This window comes from Bos indicus, chromosome 27 (assembly GCF_029378745.1).
Source record: "Bos indicus isolate NIAB-ARS_2022 breed Sahiwal x Tharparkar chromosome 27, NIAB-ARS_B.indTharparkar_mat_pri_1.0, whole genome shotgun sequence".
Lineage (NCBI taxonomy): Eukaryota > Metazoa > Chordata > Mammalia > Artiodactyla > Bovidae > Bos > Bos indicus.
Window position 1 is genome coordinate 15,134,782 of NC_091786.1, and position 20,927 is coordinate 15,155,708.

The 20,927-nt window shown below is 42.8% G+C and overlaps 1 protein-coding gene across 11 annotated transcripts in view; it reads left to right on the forward strand.

The window, feature by feature from the left end:
* PRIMPOL (primase and DNA directed polymerase) overlaps window positions 1–20,927 on the forward strand; it is a 46,462-nt gene that overhangs the window by 15,455 nt on the left and 10,080 nt on the right. For all 11 annotated transcript variants that reach the window (XM_070781714.1, XM_070781709.1, XM_070781710.1 and 8 more), the window contains 3 exons: window positions 3,604–3,751; window positions 10,106–10,393; window positions 20,525–20,687. In XM_070781714.1, coding sequence (XP_070637815.1) covers window positions 3,604–3,751; window positions 10,106–10,393; window positions 20,525–20,687 — 599 coding nt within the window. The remainder of the gene's footprint in view (window positions 1–3,603; window positions 3,752–10,105; window positions 10,394–20,524; window positions 20,688–20,927) is intronic.

The following is a 20,927-nucleotide window of genomic DNA, read 5'->3' on the forward strand; positions in this document are numbered from 1 at the left end:
TAATTGGGTTGTTCATAATTTCTATTTCTTCCTAGTTCAGTCTTGGAAGATTGAACTTTTCTAAGAATCTGTCCATTTCTTCCAGGTTATCCATTTTATTGCCATATAGTTGTTCATAATAGTTTCTTATCCTTTGTATTTCTGCATTGTCTGTCGTAACCTCTCCTTTTTCATTTCCAATTTTGTTGATTTGATTCTTCTCTTTTTCTTGATGAGTCTGGCCAAAGGTTTGTCAATTTTGTTTATCTTCTCAAAGAACCAGCTTTTAGTTTTATTCATCTTTACTATTGTTTCTTTTTCATTTATTTCTGCTTAGGTCTTTATGATTTCTTTCCTTCTACTAATTTTTTGTTGTTGTTGTTCTTTTTCCAGTTGTTTTAGGTGTAAAGTTAGGTTGTCTGTTCGATGTTTTTCTTGTTTCTTGAGGTAGGATTGTATTGCTCTAAACTTCCCTCTTAGAACTGCTTTTGCTGCATCCTGTAGATTTTGAGTTGTCGTGTTTTTATTGTCATTTGTTTCTAGAAATTTTTTTATTTCCCTTTTGATTTCTTCAGTAACCAGTTGGTTATTTAGAAACATATTGTTTAATCTCCGTGTGTCTGTGTTTTTTACAGTTTTTTCCTTGTAATTGATATCTAGTCTCATAGCATTGTGGTCAGAGAAGATGCTTGATACGATTTCAATTTTCTTAAATTTACTGAGGTTTGTTTTATGACCCCAGATGTGATCTATCCTGGAATATGTTCCATGAGCATTTGAGAAGAAGGTGTATTCTGCATTTGGATGGAATGTCCTGAAGATATCAATGAGATCCATCTCATCTAATGTATCACTTAAGACTTGTGTTTCCTTATTAATTTTCTGTTTTGATGATCTGTCCATTGGTGTGTGTGGGGTGTTAAAGTCTCCTGCTATTATTGTGTTACTGTCAATTTCTCCTTTTGTGTCTGTTCCTGTTTGTCTTATGTATTGAGGTGCTCCTATATAGGTTGCATAGATATTTGTAATTGTTATGTCTTCCTCTTGGATTGATCTCTTGATCATTGTGTAGTGTCTTTCTTATCTCTTGTAATCTTGTTTATTTTAAGGTCTATTTTGTCTGATATGAGGATTGCTACTCCAGCTTTCTTTTGCTTCCTATTTGCATGGAATATATTTTTCCATCCTCTCACTTTCAGTCTATGTGTGTCTTTAGGTCTGAAGTGGGTTTCTTGTAGACAGCATATATATGGGTCTTGTTTTTGTATCCATTCAGCCAGTCTGTGTCTTTTGGTTGGAGCATTTAATCCATTTACATTTAAAGTAATTATTGATATATATGTTCCTTTTGCTATTTTCTTAATTTTGGGGGGTTGGTTTTGTAGATCTTTTTCTTTCTCTTGTATTTCTTGACTATATAAGTCCCTTTAACATTTGTTGTAAAGGTGGTTTGGTGGTGCTGAATTCTCTTAATTTTTGCTTGTCTGAAAAAAGCTTTTTATTTTTCCATCAATTTTGAATGAGATCCTTGCCAGGTACAGTAATCTTGGTTGTAGATTTTTCCCTTTCAGTACTTTAAATATGTCCTGCCATTCCCTTCTGACCTGCAGAGTTTCTGCTGAAAGATCAGCTGTTAAATGTATGGGGTTTCCCTTGTATGTTACTTGTTGCTTCTCCCTTGCTGCTTTTAAGATTCTTTCTTTGTATTTAGTCTTTGTTAGTTTGATTATTATGTGTCTCGGTGTGTTTCTCCTTGGGTTTATCTTGTATGGGACTCTTTGTGCCTCTTGGACTTGATTGACTATTTCCTTTTCCATGTTGGGGAAATTTTCAACTATAATCTCTCCAAAAATTTTCTCATACCCTTTCTTCTTCTCTTCCTCTGGGACACCCATAATTCCCAGGTTGGTGCGTTATATTATCCCAGACGTCTCTGAGACTATCCTCAGTTCTTTTCACTTTATTCTGCTCTTCAAAAGTTACTTCCACCATTTTATCTTCCAGCTCACTGATTTGTTCTTCTGCTTCAGATTTCTGCTATTGATTCCTTCCAGAGTATTTTTAATTTCAGTAATTGTGTTCTTTGTCTCTGTATGTTTATTCTTTAATTCTTCTAGGTCTTTGTTAATTGATATTTGCATTTTCTCTGTTTTGTTTTCAAGGTTTTTTTTTTATCATCTTTACTATCATTATTCTGAATTCTTATTCAGGTAGTTTGCCTATTTCCTCTTCACTTATTTGGACTTGTGTTTTTAGTTTGTTCCTTCATTTGTGTAGTATTTCTCTGCCTTTTCATTTTTCTTTTTTAAACTTACTGTGCTTGAGATCTCCTTTTCCCAGGATTCATGGTTGAATTCTTTCTTCCTTTTGGTTTCTGTCCTCCTGAGGTTGGTCTGGTGGTTTGTCTAAGCTTCCTATAGGGTGAGATTTGTGCTGAGTTTTTTGTTGTTGTTTTTTTGTTTGTTTTTCCTCCTATGGGCAAGTTGAGTGAGGTGGTAATCCTGTCTGCTGATGGTTGGGTTTGTATTTCGTTTTGTTTGTTGTTTAGATGAGATGTCCCGCACAGGGTGCTACTGGTGGTTGGGTGATGCTGGGTCTTGTATTTAAGTGGTTTCCTTTGTGCGATTTCTCACTGTTTGATCCTCCCTAGGGTTAGTCCTGGTAGTCTAGGGTCTTGGAGTCAGTGCTCCCACTCCAAAGGCTCCAGGCTTGATCTCTGCCTCAGGAGGAGCCCCCGCTGCCCTCTGCTCCCATGGCCGGGGCGGGGGCTCCTGCAGTCCTTCCCTGCTGCTGACCTGTTCTCCACGGCTCTTCGGCTGTTTCTTTGGGACCCCTCCTGGGCTCCGGGCCTCACCTCATTCCCGGGGTTGCTGAGCTTCCTTTCCAGCATCACACTGGAAACGTTAGATGTTCAGCTCACTCCCTGTTTCCCATTTCCTGACATTGTTTCTGGTCTTTCTTATTTCTAGTCGTGTCCTCCTGACCCTGCACTCGCTACTTTTCCTGTGATGCATAACTGTCTTTATTATCATTATCTAGCCCTGGAGGCCTTATTCTTGGAGGTAGATTTGGGCTCAGTGGTCTTGAAGAGTTGGACACGACTGAGTGACTTCACTTTCACTTTTCACTTTCATGCATTGGAGAAGGAAATGGCAACCCACTCCAGTGTTCTTGCCTGGAGAATCCCAGGGACTGGGGAGCCTGGAGGGCTGCCGTCTATGGGGTCACACAGAGTTGGACACGACTGAAGTGACTTAGCAGCAGCAGCAGTACATGAGGAACTTTCTGAAAACTAAAATTATAAACAACAGAATTAGTGACTTTTTAACTCATAGATAATATTTAAAGAGCTGCTTAAAAATATTTTTATTTTGATTTTGGAGATTAACATATAAGGTAAATTATTTGAATCTTGAGAGGCCTTTAATCCGGAGAGCCTATGAATTTTTGAACATAAATGTGTAGTAATTTAAATATGCATATTTCAATAAAGTAATTCAACAAATTGTTATGTAATCTGATATCAAAATAGGTTAGGTTTATTTGTACTAAGATTTGAATTTTGCTTATGAAAAAAGTTTAAAACAAATTTAAAATAATGTCTAATTCTCTTTGCATTCTCAGCATGTTTGTAAAGCCCTTCAAGAGTTTTACACAGTTAACTGTTCAGCTGAAGATGTTCTCAACTTGGATTCTAGCACTGAGGAAAAATTTAGCCGCCATTTAATATTTCAACTCCATGATGTGGCATTTAAAGATAATATTCATGTTGGTAAGTGAACTGTTTTTTTTTAAGTTGCAGTTATATTGAAAACATATTTTCCTTTCTTCTTAACGTTTTGTATTTGTCACATTTTTAATGGTCATTAATTAGCCTGTCCTAAAAAATTAATCATGATTTTTCATGTTTTCAGTATTTGCCTCTAGTTCTAGACTTCCTTCTGTGCCCGACACAGTTTAGATGGATTCGCGTACTCAGGATATCTTTGGCAGTGGTGCCTCTTGCTTTGGATACTGGGATGGTCATGCGTGCCACGGGCCTGGTTTTTATTCCAAGAAGAGTCGTTTCAGAAGTTTTCTGGGTAATGCAGGAGAGACCCAATTCAGGTCTTAACCTGCGATGCCTCAGATTGGGATTTCTGACCTTTGCTTTAGCATTGTAGCATTGCTTTATCCTTTAATACATAAGGGCTGGGCTTGGGTTCCAGGCCACACTCATGAAGCCTTGTTTGTTGTTCCAGGTCAAATATTAGGGTGGGGAGAAGTCTAGATGTGTAACCCTGAAAGTATAACCAGAGGATTAATTCCAGGACTGGACATTTAGGGGTACAGGCCCAGATATAAGTGAAATCAGTGCACAGGAGAACAAATAGGCAGAAAGGGAACACTGAAAACCAAGGTCTGAATAAAGGTCAAACTCCTGAGTGTATGTCTTAGCAGAGGTAGGGCAAGCAGGTGACTGACTGAAGTTCAGGTAACAGGTAATCCATTCAGAACAACTGTCTGACAATTTCAAGGGTACCAAGGGCAAAGGCATGAACATAGCTATAAATGGACTGGCATAAAGGTCAAGGTCTAATTGCTAGAGTAGGGTAACACTAGGTCAAGTGGCCTAGTGTGCTGTGTACCAAGGACTCATTATCTTCCCATTTTGTTTGCTTAGTTGGATATTTCTTCTCTCTTTAGTCCCTAGTTGTTCAGTTGATCAGTCATGTCTGATTCTTTGAGATCATATGGACTCCAGCACACCAGGCTTCCCTGTCCCCTACTATCTCCTGGAGCTTGCTCAAACTCATATTCATTGAGCCAATGAGGCCATCCAACCATCTCATCCTCTGTTGCCCCCTTCTCCTCCTGCCTTCAATCTTTCCCGGCATCAGGGTTTTTTCCAATGAGTTTGCTCTTCACATCAGGTGGCCAAAACATTGGAGCTTCAGTATCAGTCCTTCCAGTGAATATTCAGGGTTGATTTCCTTTAGGACAGACTAGTTTGATTTTGTCCAAGGAACTCTTAAGAGTCTTTTCCAGCATCACAGTTTGAAAGCATCAGTTCTTTGGCACTCAGCCTTCTTTATGGTCCAACTCTCACATCTGTATATGACTACTGGAAAAACCATAGCTTTGACTGTATGGACCTTTGTCACCAAAGTGATGTCTCTGCTTTTTAATACGCTGTCTAGATGTGTCAGAGCTTTTCTTCCAAGGTGTCAGAGCTTTTGTTCCGAGGAGCAAGCGTTTCTTAATTTCATGGCTGCAGTCACTGTTTGCAGTGATTTTGGAGCCTAAGAAATAAAGTCTGTCACTGTTTCCACTTTTTCCTCTTCTATTTGCCATGAAGTGATGGGACTGGATGCCATGATCTTAGTTTTCTGAATGCTGAGATTTAAGCCAGCTTTTTCACTCTCCTCTTTCACTTGCATCAAGAGGCTCATTAGTTCCTCTTTGCTTTCTGCCATTAGAGTGGTGTGATCTGCATATCTGAGGTTATTGATATTTCTCCTGGCAATCATGATTCCAGCTTGAGCTTCATCTAGTCCGGCCTTTTGCGTAATGTACTCTGCATGTAGTTTAAATAAGCAGGGTGGCAGCATACAGCCTTGATATACTCCTTTTCCAGTTTTGAACCAGTTCATTGTTCCATGCCTGGTTCTAACTGTTGCTGCTTTTCCTGCATACACATTTCTCAAGAGGCAGGTAAGGTGGTCTGGCATTCCCATCTCTTGAAGAATTTTCCACAGTTTGCTGTGATCCACACAGTCAAAGGCTTTGGCACAGTCAGTGAAGCAAAAACAGATATTTTGCGGGAATTCCCTTGCTTTTTCTATGATCCAGTGGATATTGGCGGTTTGTTCTCTGGTTCCTCTGCCTTTTCTAAATCCAGCTTGTACATCTGGAAGTTCTCAGCTCACATACTGTTGAAGCCTAGCTTGAGGGATTTAGAGCATTACCTTGCATGTGAAATGAGTGCAATTATGCAGTAGTTTGAACATTCTTTGACATTGCCCTTCTTTGGGATTGGAATGAAAACTGACCTTTTCCAGTCCTGTGGCCACTGCTGAATTTTCCAAATTTGCTGACATATTGAGTGAAGCACTTTCATAGCATTATCTTTTAGGGTTTGAAATATCTCAGCTGGAATTCCATCACCTCCACTAGCTTTGTTTGTAGTGATGCTTCCTAAGGCCCACTTGACTTCACATTCCAGGATGTCTGGCTCTGTCAGTGATCACACCATTGTGGTTATCTGGGTCGTGAAGACCTTTTTGTACAGTTCTTCTGTGTATTCTTGCCACCTCTTCTTAATATCTTCTGCTTCTGTTAGGTCCATATCATTTCTGTCCTTAGCCCATCTTTGCATGAAATGTTCCCTTGATTGAAATGTATCTTGCATTTCATTCCCTTGCATGAAATGTATCTCTGATTTTCTTTAAGAGATCTCTAGTCTTCCCATTCTGTTGTTTTCATCTTTTATCACTGAGGAAGGCTTTCTTATCTCCTCTTGCTATTCTTTGGAACTCTGCATTCAGATGCTTATATCTTTCCTTTTCTCCGTTGCCTTTCACTTCTCTTCTTTTCTCAGCTATTTGTAATAGCTCAGATAATCCTCAGATAATCATTTTGCCTTTTTGCATTTCTTTTTCTTTGGGATGGTTTTGGTCACCACCTCCTATACAGTGGTACGAACCTCCATCCATAGTTCATTAGGCACTCTATCAGATCTAGTCCCTTAAATCTATTTCTCACTTCCACTGTATAGTCATCAGGGATTTGATTTAGGTCATACCTGAATGGTCTAGTGGTTTTCCCCACTTTCTTCAATTTAAGTCTGAATTTGGCAATAAGGAGTTCATGATCGGAGCCACAGTCAGCTCCCAGGCTTGTTTTTGCTGACTGAATAGAGCCTCTCCATCTTCACCTGCTAAGAATATCTAATCAATCTGATTTCAGTTAAGAACATCTGGTGATGTCCATGTGTAGAGTCATCTCTTGTGTTGTTGGAAGAGGGTGTGTGCTATGAGCAGTGTGTTCTTTAGGCAAAACTGTTAGACTTTGCCCTGCTTCAGTTTGTACTCTAGATTCAATACTTATTAATATCCAAGCTTTCATCCCTTGGATGTTAGTAATTATCCAATCTGAGCTTATCCTTCTCATTCTGTCTATAACCTTCATGATCATCCACTATCATGGCTTCAGTTCCCATTTGTGTGTTGATGACTCTCAAATCTTTATCTGCAGGCAAGATCGGTCTCACATTAGACATCCCCCCACACACTTGAAACGCGGCATGTCTTTAGCCACACTCCTCATCTTTTCCTCCAGACTTGCTCCTTCTCCTGGGGCACGTGTATCTGAGTGCTGTGAGCGTCCACCCAGTTACCTGAGTAGAAGTACTCTCACTCACCCACCCTACTCAGACAGCGAGAGGGATCTGATCATACCACTGTGTGCCTTGAACTGCTCCAGGATCATTCCTTGCCTTCAGGGAAAGGCGCAGAGGTTCTGGTTCGAAAGGTGAGGCCCACGGGCGCCGGCCTCGTCTCTAACCGCTTGGCTCTTCTTAGTCCGCCCTTCACTTAACTCCCAACAGGCCACGCTCTTCCTAGTGCTTTGCGCTGTTTTCGCCTCACTCTGGCCAGTTCGCTTGGTCTGTTGAGATTCCGTGTAGGCACTGTCATCTGAGAAGCCGTGTCTGTTACCTCTCAAACCCGAAGACGTTGGTTTGTGTGGCATCTGGGTTGCAGGGCGCACCCAGTACCTGTTCCGTCAAAGCAGCCACCGCCTTTCAGGGTAATTTCTTGTTTTTGTTTTGTTTTATCTGTTCTAGTTAATGTTTCCTTAGGGCATGGATTGATTCTTACTCACTATTGTATTTCCAGATCTTATCAGGTAATAATGTCTTCATCAGTAACATTAATAAGATAACAATCATAAATACAAGTAGTGATGTAACATTTGCCGAATGAATGACTGCACGTTAGGTGGGCTCTGCTGTCGGTGTGGACACGGAGCCCTCAGCAGGACATTTCTTTGGTTCCTACTTACTCCTCACAGTCTGCTCTGTGACTCCTAGCCCCAAGGCTAAAGATTGAGATTTGTTGCTGGGGAAGAAGGGGAGAAGGGAACTTGGACAGATAATAATCAGTCTCTGCTACAGCGATTTTCTCAAGGCAGCTGACAGTCAAGCTGGGCTTGAAATCAAATTCTATCATACAGACTAAAATAAGAAAGGCTTTACTGTCAGAGCAACATAAGCAAAAGTACAGACACGAGTTTGTGACTAATTTGGGGAGCAGTGGGAATCTAGAGTGGCGAGAGTGAGAGACACAGTCCCAGGTGATTAAGTGGGGTGCCATCTGAGGCTTTGATCCCCTTGCATTATGAGCGGCCAGAACCAGAGGTGCAGAGACTATGAAATTACCCCAGCTCTCCACTTTGGTTCCTCTCTCTCGGTGTATCTCTTGGTGACATTTCTGTTCCCTGTTGTCAGCCTTTTGGAAAGAGGAATTAGGCTAGGTGTAAGAGCACAGACTGTGAGCAGGATGTACAGATTTGGTCTGCTTGAAGCACTCTGCTGCCAGCCTGCCACAGAAGCTGACATTCTGTGATTGATATGTTCTTTTGGGTTATTCCCAGCCAGCAGTCCCTGTGTGAATGAGGAGGGGAGGGAGACACGGCCGGGGAAGGGCAGCAGAGGGCAGAGCTGTTTGTGGAGCCCGTGTTGGCGTTAAGGTGGCCCCTCCGTGGTCCCAGCCTGGCCTGGTTGGCTCCGTGCCACAGGTCAGAGGCCTCCCGACCTGCTCAGCACAGCCTTCACAGCCAGGCTGCAGCCACGCCTTCTGGAGTGCCAAGTGATACCCAGGAAAATGGACTTTATCAATTTATTGCTTTACTGTCCTTTGATATATCATGATTACAGCTGGTTCAGTAACCACGCATTCTTTGTGTCAAGTAGCTGTAATTTTTTGTACATTTCCAGGAAAATTGACTCTTATCAATTTTTTGCTTTATTGTCCTCTGATATATCATGATTTTTTTTTTTTTTTTTTACTCAGTATATGTTTCCCTCATCCCAGAGATAATCTTGTCTGATATGATTGCAAGCATCAAATGCTTTTGCTTTCATTTTGATGCTTAGTGTTATACAAGGTAGTGAATTGTTCCTTTGATTAAGAAAGTAATTGAGTCTAATTTGGAGGAAGAATTTTGAACTTAGAGCATGTGTATCTTGTAATTAAAGGGTTCAAGCTGTCCGGTAAATAAGTAACAAACCCAGACTACTAGCTTTAAAGACTAAAATTTAGTTTTTCTTGTAGTGGTGCATTTGTCCACTGTTGTTATGCAGGAAACAGCCTAACCAAATTATTTACTTGACTTTTGCGGTATAAACAATATATGCAAGTTTAAAGAGGCTCTGGATTGTCATACCATCTTTTCTAGGTACAGATATCACTACTGATACTAAGAGCCCTTAGAATAAATCTTGACATACAATAAATGTATTTACTTGCTTTAGTTCTGGATTTTAGTTATTGGGCCACAACCCAGCTCGTGGCCGCATAGAAGAAGGGAGGAAGAGCGTGACCCTTAAACTGACGGCTATGAATGTCGGGTTCTTGGGGATGTCAGGGCAGCTAAAGGAGACAGAAGCAAGTCCTGAGAAATTTGCTGACATCCTGACTTCAGGAGAGTATGGCAGAGCTTGGGAGAGCACTGTTCACACATATAAGCCTTGCTTTATTTTATTAATAAATAAAATTCTTCAGTCACTGATTTGAATGTAAACTCTATGCAGTTTGTATTCATCCGAGTGCGTTTTTGGTGACAGAGCATTAGACCCAGGCCCACACTAGCAACAGTGACAGATCTCATGTTCACCTTCCCTTCTGAGATTTGATCATAAGTTACACAAGCTCCCTTGCAAAAGGGAATTTAAAAAGTTAAAGATTACGCAAGAGGAAGGACGCACAGGAGACTTGTGTTACAATTTGTAATAACTACTCAGCCTTAAAACCAGAAATCAAACATAGAAGCCCTGCTGCGTAAAATTGCCACGTGTGGCTCTGTGCCTCGATCTTGGTATGGTTTGCAGAAAAGAATTTGATTAACCTTTTTATTTTTCCTTTAGGTAATTTTGTGCGAAAAATCTTGCAGCCTGCTTTTCACTTAATTGCCAGTGAAGATGAGGATATGACCCCAGAGACGACGGGCTGTGAATTTACCCATTTTTCTGAAACACCAAGTGAACAAGGAACTTGCTTTAGTAAAATGTCCACAGATATCGACATAGGAGAGAGCCGGACATCGAATTCAGAGAAACTGGGGAGGCTGGGGTCGGCTCAGCAAAGCAGTCCTGATCTTTCGTTTTTAATAGTGAAGAATGACATGGGAGAAAAGCGTCTTTTTGTGGATCTGGGTACGTGGAATTGACCGCGTTCTCTTAGATGGAGCTGTGTGCTGCTGTGAGGCACCGCTCCGTGCCCGCTTGTCACTCGCCTAGGATTCTCACCCCCAGCACTGCCCCTCGGTGAGAGCGGGGTCACGAGCAGAACGGGATCGTGAGCTCAGGTGCTGGAACTCTCGGAGGTTTCTGGGCTGAGATCTCAGAGAGGGCCTGGGGGACCCACAGACGGGCTGGCCGGGGCTCCGGAGGAGGGTGATTGTGGCCGGCTCCTACTCTGAAGTGCTCTCAGGGGTGCAGTTGGGTCAGCAGTCTCCAGCACTGCTGACAGGTTTAATTAGATGAAATAACCTATAAAAAACAGATACAGTGTAACAATGACGTGCTCGGTGGGCAGAGAAGGCTGGCATGTTCTGCACTGAGGAACTTTGCAGGGGCTGCCTCATCAGCTTCCTGCTACGATCGCACCAGGCTTCTTCAGCTGTGCTCTCTTCTGCCCTGCCCCTTTCTGCTTGCTGAATCCGAGGTAGTATGTATGAAACATTGGCGCGGGACCTCAGCCTCGTTAGGTAGCACTCAGGCCAGTCAGCACCCCTGATTCAGCTGAGCTTCCATTTGGCAACCTAAACCCGACTTGGTATTGAGCTCTAGCTTGTGATTTGAAAAGCTGTTAAGAGCAGCATTTTTCCATTGATGGTTAGAGCAATTCAGAGAGCCTCAGTGTCTACAGCTTGAAGAAAAGTGAGTTTAAACCATAAGCAAGGTTACCAGGCCAGCCAGGCTGAGAGTGTTCCTGTTGTATGGCCTGTCTTCCCAGCACCCCTGAAGACCAGCTATAAGAATTTAGAAGTATAATAGCCGTACCTCATTTTATGACACGTCGCAGATACTGCATTTTTTTTTTACAAAATGATTTTTACGAGTGAATTAATATCACAATTTTTCCAACAGCATTTGCTCACTTTGTGTCTTTGCCTCATGTTTGGTAATTCTTGCAATATTTTAGACTTTTTCATTGTTATTATATTTTGATGACCTATGATTACTGGTCTTTGATGTTAACTGCTATGACTTGAAGGCTCAGATGATAGTTAGCATTTTTTCGTAATAAAGTATTTCATAATTAAGGTATTTACATTTTTGAAGACAATACTGTTTGCACCTTGAATGAACTGCAGTGTAATGTAAACGTAACTTTAATATGGACTGGGAAGTGAAAAATTCCGTGTGACTGTTCTGGTATCTGCTTTATTGTGGTGTTCTGGAACTGATCCCACTGTAGCTCAGAAGTATGCTTGTGGTTTTCAGTGCACAGGTCTTTCGCTTCCTTGGTTAGATTTATTCTTAGATATTTTATTCTTTTTGATGCAATTGTAAATGGGATTGTTTTCTTAATTTCTCTTTTGACATTTGTTATTAGTGTATAGAAACACCACAGATTTCTATACATTGATTTTATTTTCTGCAGCTTTATTGTATTCATTTATTCTAACAGATTTTTGCTGGAGTCTTTAGAGTTTTCAGAAAGACGGTCCCCGACTTACTGATGGCTTCACTTAGGTTTTTTCTCCACTTCCTGATTTCACAATGAGGTAAAAGTGGTATATTCAGTGGGAACCATACTTTGAATTTTGAGTTTTGACCTTTTCCTGGCCTGGCAATGTGTGGTGTGTATCACGCTCGTGTGATGCTGGGCGGCGGCGGTGAGCTGCAGCTCCTCAAGGACGGGAAACTGACGCGCTTACACCCAGTCTATACGCGGACGGCAAGTCTGCTTTTCACTTTCAGTATGCTGTTCAATAAGTTACATGGGATATTCAACACTTCATTACAAAATAGGCCTCGTGTTAGATGGCTTTACACAGGGGTAGGCTAATGTAAGTGTTCTGAGCATGTTTAATGTAGGCTAAGCTAAGCTGTGCTGTTTAGCAGGTTATTTAAAGCGGGTGAGGACATTTACCTTCGGCAGTTGGCTGCCTGGAAGTCAGCTGTGTTTGACATTTACTTCTCCAGTACCTGCCCCAGGAGGTTTCCTGAGCAGCTGTCATTAACCCAAACCCAGGCCCTGTGAAATGAGGTCCTTTGAGCACCAGGGATTATGTAGTAGTTACAGAAAATGGAAACAGTGACAGACTTTAATTTTTCTTGGGCTCCAAAATCACTGTGGAAGAAAAGCCATGAAAAACCTAGACAGTGTATTAAAAAGCAGAGATATTACTTTGCTGAAAAGGGCCATATAGTCAAAGCTACAGTTTTTCCAGTGGTCATGTATGGATGTGAGAGTTGGACTACAAAGCTGAGTGCCGAAGAATTGATGCTTCTGGATTGTTGTGTTGGAGAAGACAATTGAGAGTCCCTTGGACTGCAAGGAGATCCAACCAGTCCATCCTAAAGGAGAGCAGTCCTGGGTGTTCATTGGAAGGATTAATGTTGAAGCTGAAACTCCAGTACTGTGGCCGCCTGATGCAAAGAGTTGACTCATTGGAAAAGACCCTGATGCTGGGGAAGATGGAGGGCAGGAGGAGAAGGGGACGACAGGGATGAGATGGCTGGATGGCATCACCGACTCGATGGACCTGAGTTTGAGCAAGCTCTGGGAGCTGGTGATGGACAGGGAGGCCTGGCGTGCTGCAGTCCATGGGGTCACAAAGAGTCGGACACAACCAAGCGACTGAACAGCAACACGGAAAATGCACCGAGGCTGCAGCACTTTCTCGGCCACCTTTGTTTCCTGCAGCAGCCAGAGCCGTAGGGAGAGTTGGCTTCCTGGGCTGATTTGGAATGGACTGTGTCTGAGCAAACATGAAAGGCTGTGAGTCTACCTGCCTGTTCCCCCTAAAGCAGCACACAGATGCCCCGTCCAGACCAATCTGTTCGGGCTCCACAGGACACTGCTGTGGGTGCTGAGATGCTGGGAGGCTCCACTCTCAGGACGGAGGCTTCAGCTGGGATCCCCAGCTCAGGAGAGATGCAGACCGGCTGAATTTTGTCTTGAAATTTCTCGAGGCCTTGATGCCACACCAGCCTCTTGTCCCAGCCAGACCTGGCACAGTGTAGACCCTCCCAAGGGGTTCAGCCCGGGGCACCGAGCCCGGCTGTGTTGACCCCCCTTCATTGAGCAGTGGGACCCAAGCCTGCTCGGTCTCCAGGGATGGGCCAGCACCCCTAGTCTGGGAGGTCGGAGAGGATCAACAGGCACTGCTTTTCTTTCCTTTCCTTTAACACCTTGCCGATGCTCCTTTGAAGTATAGTGGATTTGCCACGCTGTGATGGCTGTCAGCGTACAGCCCCGGGTTGGGGTGTTACGTTACCAATGGGCCAGCTCTACTGTTCTTTCGGACTTTTGCCTTAGAACATCTAGCAGATGGTGTGCAGCAGGTCGTGCTGTATTGGTAATCTCAGAGACACTTTTCTGTGAATACCAAGCTGGAATATAGGAGATAAGTTTTGTGGATTATCTCTTAGAGATACAGAATCCCTGTATATGTCCAAGGAAGGAAGTAAGGAAGGGGATAATCATTGTGGATTATTTGTTACAGACACAGAGTTTTTTGTCAATTTACATAGGGACCTCCTGATTCATTCCATTCTTTCACTTTGGTTTCTTGTTTTTACCGAAACCATTTGTTTGACTTTGATTTCGCAGACTCTCTTTCTGCATTATACATTTGCTGCCTTGTATGTCTGTTTTTTGTTTAACCTGGAGAATTCCTCATACATCACGTTCTACCTCTGCGTGACTGACTTTCCTCAGTGTATGAGCCCATCCCTGCGGCCACCAGCGTCATAATTCTGTAACTTCAGGGGCGGTTGTACAGGAATGAGAAATAGCCTGCCGTATCTAAGTGGCACGTCCTGTTTACGCCCTGATCTCCTGTCGCAGATGCTGGTTGAGTCCTGGAGATCGGAGGCAGCGCTGCAGTGCTCCTTGCTGCGTGTGCCTCTGCTGTGTGCTTTTCTCAGGATACAGGCCCCGGTGTGGGGACGTCCGATTCTAGGCTTAGCCCATCGTGACAGTTTTTTTTTCCAGTCATTTGAGGCCTCTCCATTATCCTGGCTGCTGACAGTGTATATTGCTACCAATTTCGGGGATTCCTTTCTTCTTCAGGCGGCTTCTTCCAGCAGCATTTATTGTTTTCAGAGTTGGGAAGATGGCCATTGTGCCGGATGGGATGTGATTTCCCATTGGCCTTTTGACTGACATTTCCTGTGTCACTTAGGGATGCTTACCATCTTACCCGTGGTGGACGTTCAAATTGTTTTTCCTTTTCTGTTTAAAGTGGTTGAGGACAATTTACCTTTGGCAGTTGGCTTCCTGGAAGTCGGCTGTGTTTGGAACTTACTTTTCCAATACCTGCCTCAGGACGTTCCCTGAGAGCAGCTGTCATTAACCCAAACCCAGGAGTGAATTGAGGTACTGTTAGCACAGGGATTAAGCTGTAGTTCCGAAAATGGGCACAAGGCGGCAGCACTTTCTTTTCACCCACCTTGGTTTCCTGGGGCCACCACACCGTGAGGGAAAGTTCGCTTTTTGGTTGGTGAATTAGAGTGGATTGTGCCTGAGAAAATACTAAAGCGTTTAAGTCCTAAAGCATCACACAGACACCCCGTCCACACTGATCTCTTAGGGGCTCACAGTACATTCTTGTGGGTGCTTAGAACCTAGGAGGCTGCGCGCTTAGAAGAGGGCTTGAGGTGGGCAAGGAAAAGTGCTGCCGCCTTGTGGAAGTATTCGGGAACTACAGCTTAATCCATGGCGATCACAGGATTTTAATTCATAGGACCTGGGTCTGGGTTAATGACAGCTGCCCTTGGGAAATGTCGGGGCGCAGGTATTGGAGTAAATTCCAAACACAGCTGACTCGCATTAGTGTTGTTATTCAGTCGCTCAGTCCTGTCTACTCTTTGTGACCCCATGGACTGTAGCACGCCAGGCTTCCCTGTCCTTCACCAACTCTCAGAGCTTAAACTCTTGTCCATCAAGTCAGTGATGCCATCCAACCATCTCATCCTCTGTCGTCCCCTTCTCCTCCCACCTTCAATCTTTCCCAGCATCAGGGTCTTTTCTAGTGAGTTGGCTCTTCTCACCAGGTGGGCAGATATTGGAACTTCAATTTCAACATTAGTCCTTCCAATGAATATTCAGGACTGATTTCCTTTAGGATGGACTGGTTGGATCTCCTTGCAGCCCAAGGGACTCTCAAGAGTCTTCTCCATCACCAGAGTTCAAAAGCATCAATTCTTCTGCACTCAGCCTTCTTTATGGTCCAACTCTCACATCCATACATGACCACTGGAAAAACCATAGCTTTGGCTAGACCTTTGTTGGCAAAGTAATATTTCTGCTTTTTAATATGCTGTTTAGATTTGTCATAGCTTTTCTTCCAAGGAGCAGCAAGTGTCTTGTCTTTTAATTTCTTGGCTGCAGTCACCATCTGCAGTGATTTTGGAGCCCCAAAAAATAAAGTCTGATACTGTTTCCACTGTTTCCCCATCTATTTGCCATGAAGTGATGGGACAGAATGCCTTGATCTTCGTCTTCTGAATGCTGAGTTTTAAGCCAGCTTTTTCACTCTCCTCTTTCACCTCTTTAGTGAAAGAGGCCCTTTAGTTCGTGTTCAACTTTTGCCATTAGGGTGATATCATCTGCATATCTGAGGTTCTTGATATTTCTCCCAGCAGTTTTGATTCCAGCTTATGCTTCATTCAGTCCAGCATTTCACGTGACTGACTTGGCATATAAGTTAAATAAGCAGGGTGACAATATACAGCCTTGACGTACTCCTTTCCCTATTTGGAACCAGTCCATTGTTCCATGTCTGATTGTAACCGTTGCTTCTTGACCTGCATATGGATTTCTCAGGAGGCAGGTAAGGTGGTATTCCCATGTCCTTGGGATTTTTCTACAGTTTGTTGTGATCCACATAGTCCAAGGCTTTGGCATAGTCAACGAAGCAGATGTTTCTCTGGAATTTTATTCCTTTTTCTGTTATCCAGCAATTATTGGCAATTTGATCTCTGGTTCCTCTGCCTTTTCTAAATCCAGCTTGAATATCTGAATGTTCTACAGTCACGTACTGTTGAAGCCTGGCTTGGAAAATTTTGAGCATTACTCTGCTAATATGTGAAATGAGTGCAGTTGTACAGTTGTTTGAGAATTCTTTGGCATTGCCTTTCTTTGGGATTGGAATGAAAACTGACTCTTTCTAGTCCTCTGGCCACTCCTGAGTTTTCCAAATTTGCTGACATATTGAGTGCAGCACTTTCACAGCATCATCTTTTAGTACTTGAAACAGCTCAGTTGGAATTCCATCACCTCCACTAGTTTTGTTTGTAGTTATGCTTCCTAAGGCCCACTGGACTTTACATTCCAGGATGTCTGTCTCTAGGTGAGTGTCCACACCATTGTGGTTATCCGGGTCACTAAGACCTTTTTTGCACAGTTCTTCTGTATATTCTCGCCACATCTTCTTAACATCTCCTGCTTGTTAGGTCCTCGCCACTTCTGTCCTTTATTGTGCCCATCGTTGTATGAAATGTTCCCTTGGTATCTCTAATTGTCTTGAAGAGATCTCTAGTCTTTTCCATTCTGTTTTTTATTTCTTTGCATCATTCACTGAAAAAGACTTTCTTATCTCTCCTTGCCATTCTCTGGAACTCTGCATTCAGTTGGGTATGTTTCTCTTTCTCCTTTGCGTTTCCTGTCTCTCTTTTATCAGCTATTTGTAAGGCCTCCTCAGACAACCACTTTTCCTTCTTGCGTTTCTTTTTCTTTGGGATGGTTTTGCTTGCCACCTCCTGTACAGTGTTATGAACCTCTGTCCATAGTTCTTCAGGCACTCTGTCTACAAGGTCTAATCCCTTGCATCTGTTCGTCACCTCCACTGCGTAATCATGAGGGGTTTGATTTAGGTCATATGTGAATGGTCTAGTGGTTTTCTATACTTTCTTCAATTTCAGTCTGAAATTTGCGATAAGTAGTTCATGATCTGAGCCAGTCAGCTCCTGGTCTTGTTTTTGCTGACTGTATAGAGCTTCTCCATCTTCGGCTGCAAAGAATATAATCAGTCTGATTGCGGGAGTGGCCATCTGGTGACATCCATGTGTAGTCATCTTTAAGAGGGTGTTTGCTATGACCAGTGCATTCTCTTGGCAAAACTGTTAGCCTTTGCCCTGCTTCATTCTGTACTCCAAGGCCAAACTTGCTGGTTAATCCCAGTATCTCTCGACTTCTTACTTTTTGCATTCCAGTCCCCTGTGATGAAAAGGACATGTGTTTTTTTTTTTTTTTTTTTTTTTGGTGTTTTAGCTCTAGAAGATCTTATAGGTCCTCATAGAATGGTTCAACTTCAGCTTCTTCAGCATTAGTGGTTTGGGCATAGACTTGGATTACTGTGATGTTGAATGGTTTGCCTTGGAAACAAACAGAGATCATTTTGTAGTTTTTGAGACTGCACCCAAATACTGCATTTCAGACTCTTCTGCTGATTATGAGGGCTATTCCATTTCTTCTAAGGGATTTTTGCCCACAGTAGTAGATATAATGGTCATGTGAATACATTTACCCATTCCCATCCATTTTAGTTCACTGATTCCTAAAATGTCGATGTTCACTCCTGCCATCTCCTGTTTGACCACTTGCAATTTACCTTGGTTCATGGACCTAACATTTCCAGAGTCCTAGGCGGTATTGTTCTTTACAGATTCGGACTTTTCTTTCACCACCAGACACGTCCACAACTCTGCATCCTTTCTGCTGTGGCTCAGCCTCTTCATTCCCTCTGGAGCTGTTTATCTGCTCTTCTCCAGTAGCATATTAGACACCTACTGACCTGAGGGGCTCATCTTTCAGTGTCATATTTTTTTGCCTTTTCATAGTATAAATGGGGTTCTCAAGGCAAGAATGCTGAAGTGGTTTGCCATTGCCTTCCCCAGTGGACCATGTGTTGTCAGAACTCTCCATCATGGCCCGTCTGTCTAGGTGGCCCTGCCCGGCATGCGTCATAGTTTCGTTAATTACATGAGGCTGTGATCCATGTGATCATTTGGTTCCTTTTCTGTGATTGTGCTTTTCATTGTTTGCTCTCTGACGTACTTACTGCCATATTGTTCATCGTTTTCTGCTGGCTGTTTCGTGGTTCCTCTCTTTCCTTCCAGCTCTCTTGCTCTCTCCCTCTGAGGTTTGATGCATGTCTGGTGGGCTTCCCTGGTAGCTCAGCTGGTAAAGCATCTGCCTGTAATGCAGGAGAGTATGCTTCGCTTCCTTTTGTCCTGTTGTGTATGTACTGTGGGTTTTTACTTTGTGGTTACCATGAAGCTTACATAGAACAACTTTTAACAGTCGTGTTTTAAGTGATAAGAACTTAGGTTTGGGAATATTCTAAATTTGTAACTTTTAGCCCCAGCCCTGTCATCTGTGTACCCATTAACTAAGCATAGCATTTGTACTGCTTTTGTCTTTTAACCTTCATACTAATTCTGCGTCTCAGTCCCCTACCTCTCCTACATATTTGCTTTTACCGGTGATTCACTCCTTCATGTTTTCTTAGGGCTTGCCAGGTGGCTCAGCCGATACAGAATGCACCTGCAGTACAGGAGACCCGGGTTTGATCCCTGGGTCACGAAGATCCCATGGAGAAGGGAATGGCAGCCCACTCCAGTGTTCTTGTCTGGAGAACTCCACGGGCAGAGAAGCCCTTAAGGCGTCTTTTATTTTTTCAGTATAAGGAAGTCCCTTTAATATTTTTTACAAGGCTGGTTTGGTGGTGAACTCCTTTAGCCTTCACTTGTCTGGAAAGCTCTTTATGCTTCCATTATGCATGGTAGCTTTGCCAGTATTCTTGGTGGTTCGTTTCCATCAGCCGGATTCAATATATCATGCTACTGCCTTCTGGCCTGGAACATTTCTTAAAAATCTGGTGGTTGTCTTGTTCCCTTGCAGGTAACAAGTTTTTTGTATTGGTAGGTTAAGATTCTCTCCTTGGCTTTAACTTTTGACATTTTATTTATAATGTGTCTTGCTGTGGGTCTCTTTGGTTTGATCTCATTTAGAACTCTCTGGACTCCCCATGTCTGTATGTCTGTTTTCTGCCCCAGGTTAGGAAAGTTTTTGGCCATTACTCCTTCAGATAAGTTTTCTGTTCCTCTCTTTTTCTAGGACTCCTGTAATGTGAATATGAGTCTGCTTGATGTTGTCCCATAAATCCCTTAAGCAATATAGTTTTTTTCTAGTTTTTTTTTTTTTTTTTTTTCTACTTTGATTGGGTAGGTTCATCTGCCCTGGTTTTGAGATCATTGATCCTAAAAGCTCCCCTCTGGGAGATACTGGCACTCTGGAGCAAGGTAGAGGGGTGAAGATGATACTGCTCATACAAGAAAAAGGAAAGGTGATTCTCTCCAGCTTTAGCAAGGCAAAGGCGAGAGGGAAGGTGGTGCCCAGCAGGCTCCATCCTTCGGTATACCAAGGGACCTTGCCCCTCAGGCCAGGGCTTTAAAATTAGCAAACAAACCTCTCACATGAAGAATGGGTGCTTTTCAAGTGGCTGCTTTTGAACTTGACTCCGAGGCGGGTGAGTCTCACACTGCCTTGTTCTTCAGGAACCCCCGTAAGTTTTCACAGCCCCCATGGGTTTCTTGCCTTTTCATTGTGTTCGTGGGGTTCTTGAGGCAAGAAGCCTGGCATGCTGGAGTTCATGGGATCACAGAGTCAGACACAACTTTGTGACTGAGCAACAGTGGCTCTCGTGGGTGGGAGCCCAGTTGGTCTTCAAATCCAGGTGTTTGCAGCAGTACTTTGCTCCTTGGGGAGAAGCTCCCGGTTTGAGTTCCCTGCAGGCTGGGACCTGCTGTGTCTGGGGTGGGGTTTATGGCCAGAGTGTGTCTCAGCCTTTCCCGGCTGCTTCGGTGTGATTTCCCTCTCACTGCCTGATGAGAAGGGTCTTCCACCTGGTACATTTTGTCCACGTGAAATTGTTTCGTATACTGTTGTAGAGTGTGTCCACGGGAGAAGGTGAATTCAGGATCTCCGTTGCTGTTTGGAACCAGAACCATGTGTTTTTTCTAATAATGCTGAACAGGATTAATATTTGCTGACCTAGAAACACACCACTGAAACCATGAACTCATACTGTTTTTTTAATTATATAGGAGTTTACACCAGGAATAGAAACTTTCGACTGTATAAATCATCAAAAATAGGAAAGTATGTGGCTTTGGAAGTTGCTGAAGATAACAAATTTTTTCCTATACAATCGAAGAATATTTCGAAAGAAAATCAATACTTCCTGTCTTCTTTGGTCAGCAATGTCAGGTATGCAGGACCAGAATTAAACCATTGTGTGTTCAAGAATATTTATTAAGCAATGAATGGCATTGTGAATTACTAAAATGTGAACTGTATAAAGTTTTTATATTTTGAGTAAAAGAAAGTTCTTAAAATTCTAGGTTAACTGTTCTTTTTTGCCTATTAACTAGAAAATAATAAACGTTATTTTTAACTATTTTTCTCTTTATGTCCTTTTATATGTGATATATTTTCCAGGTTTTCTAA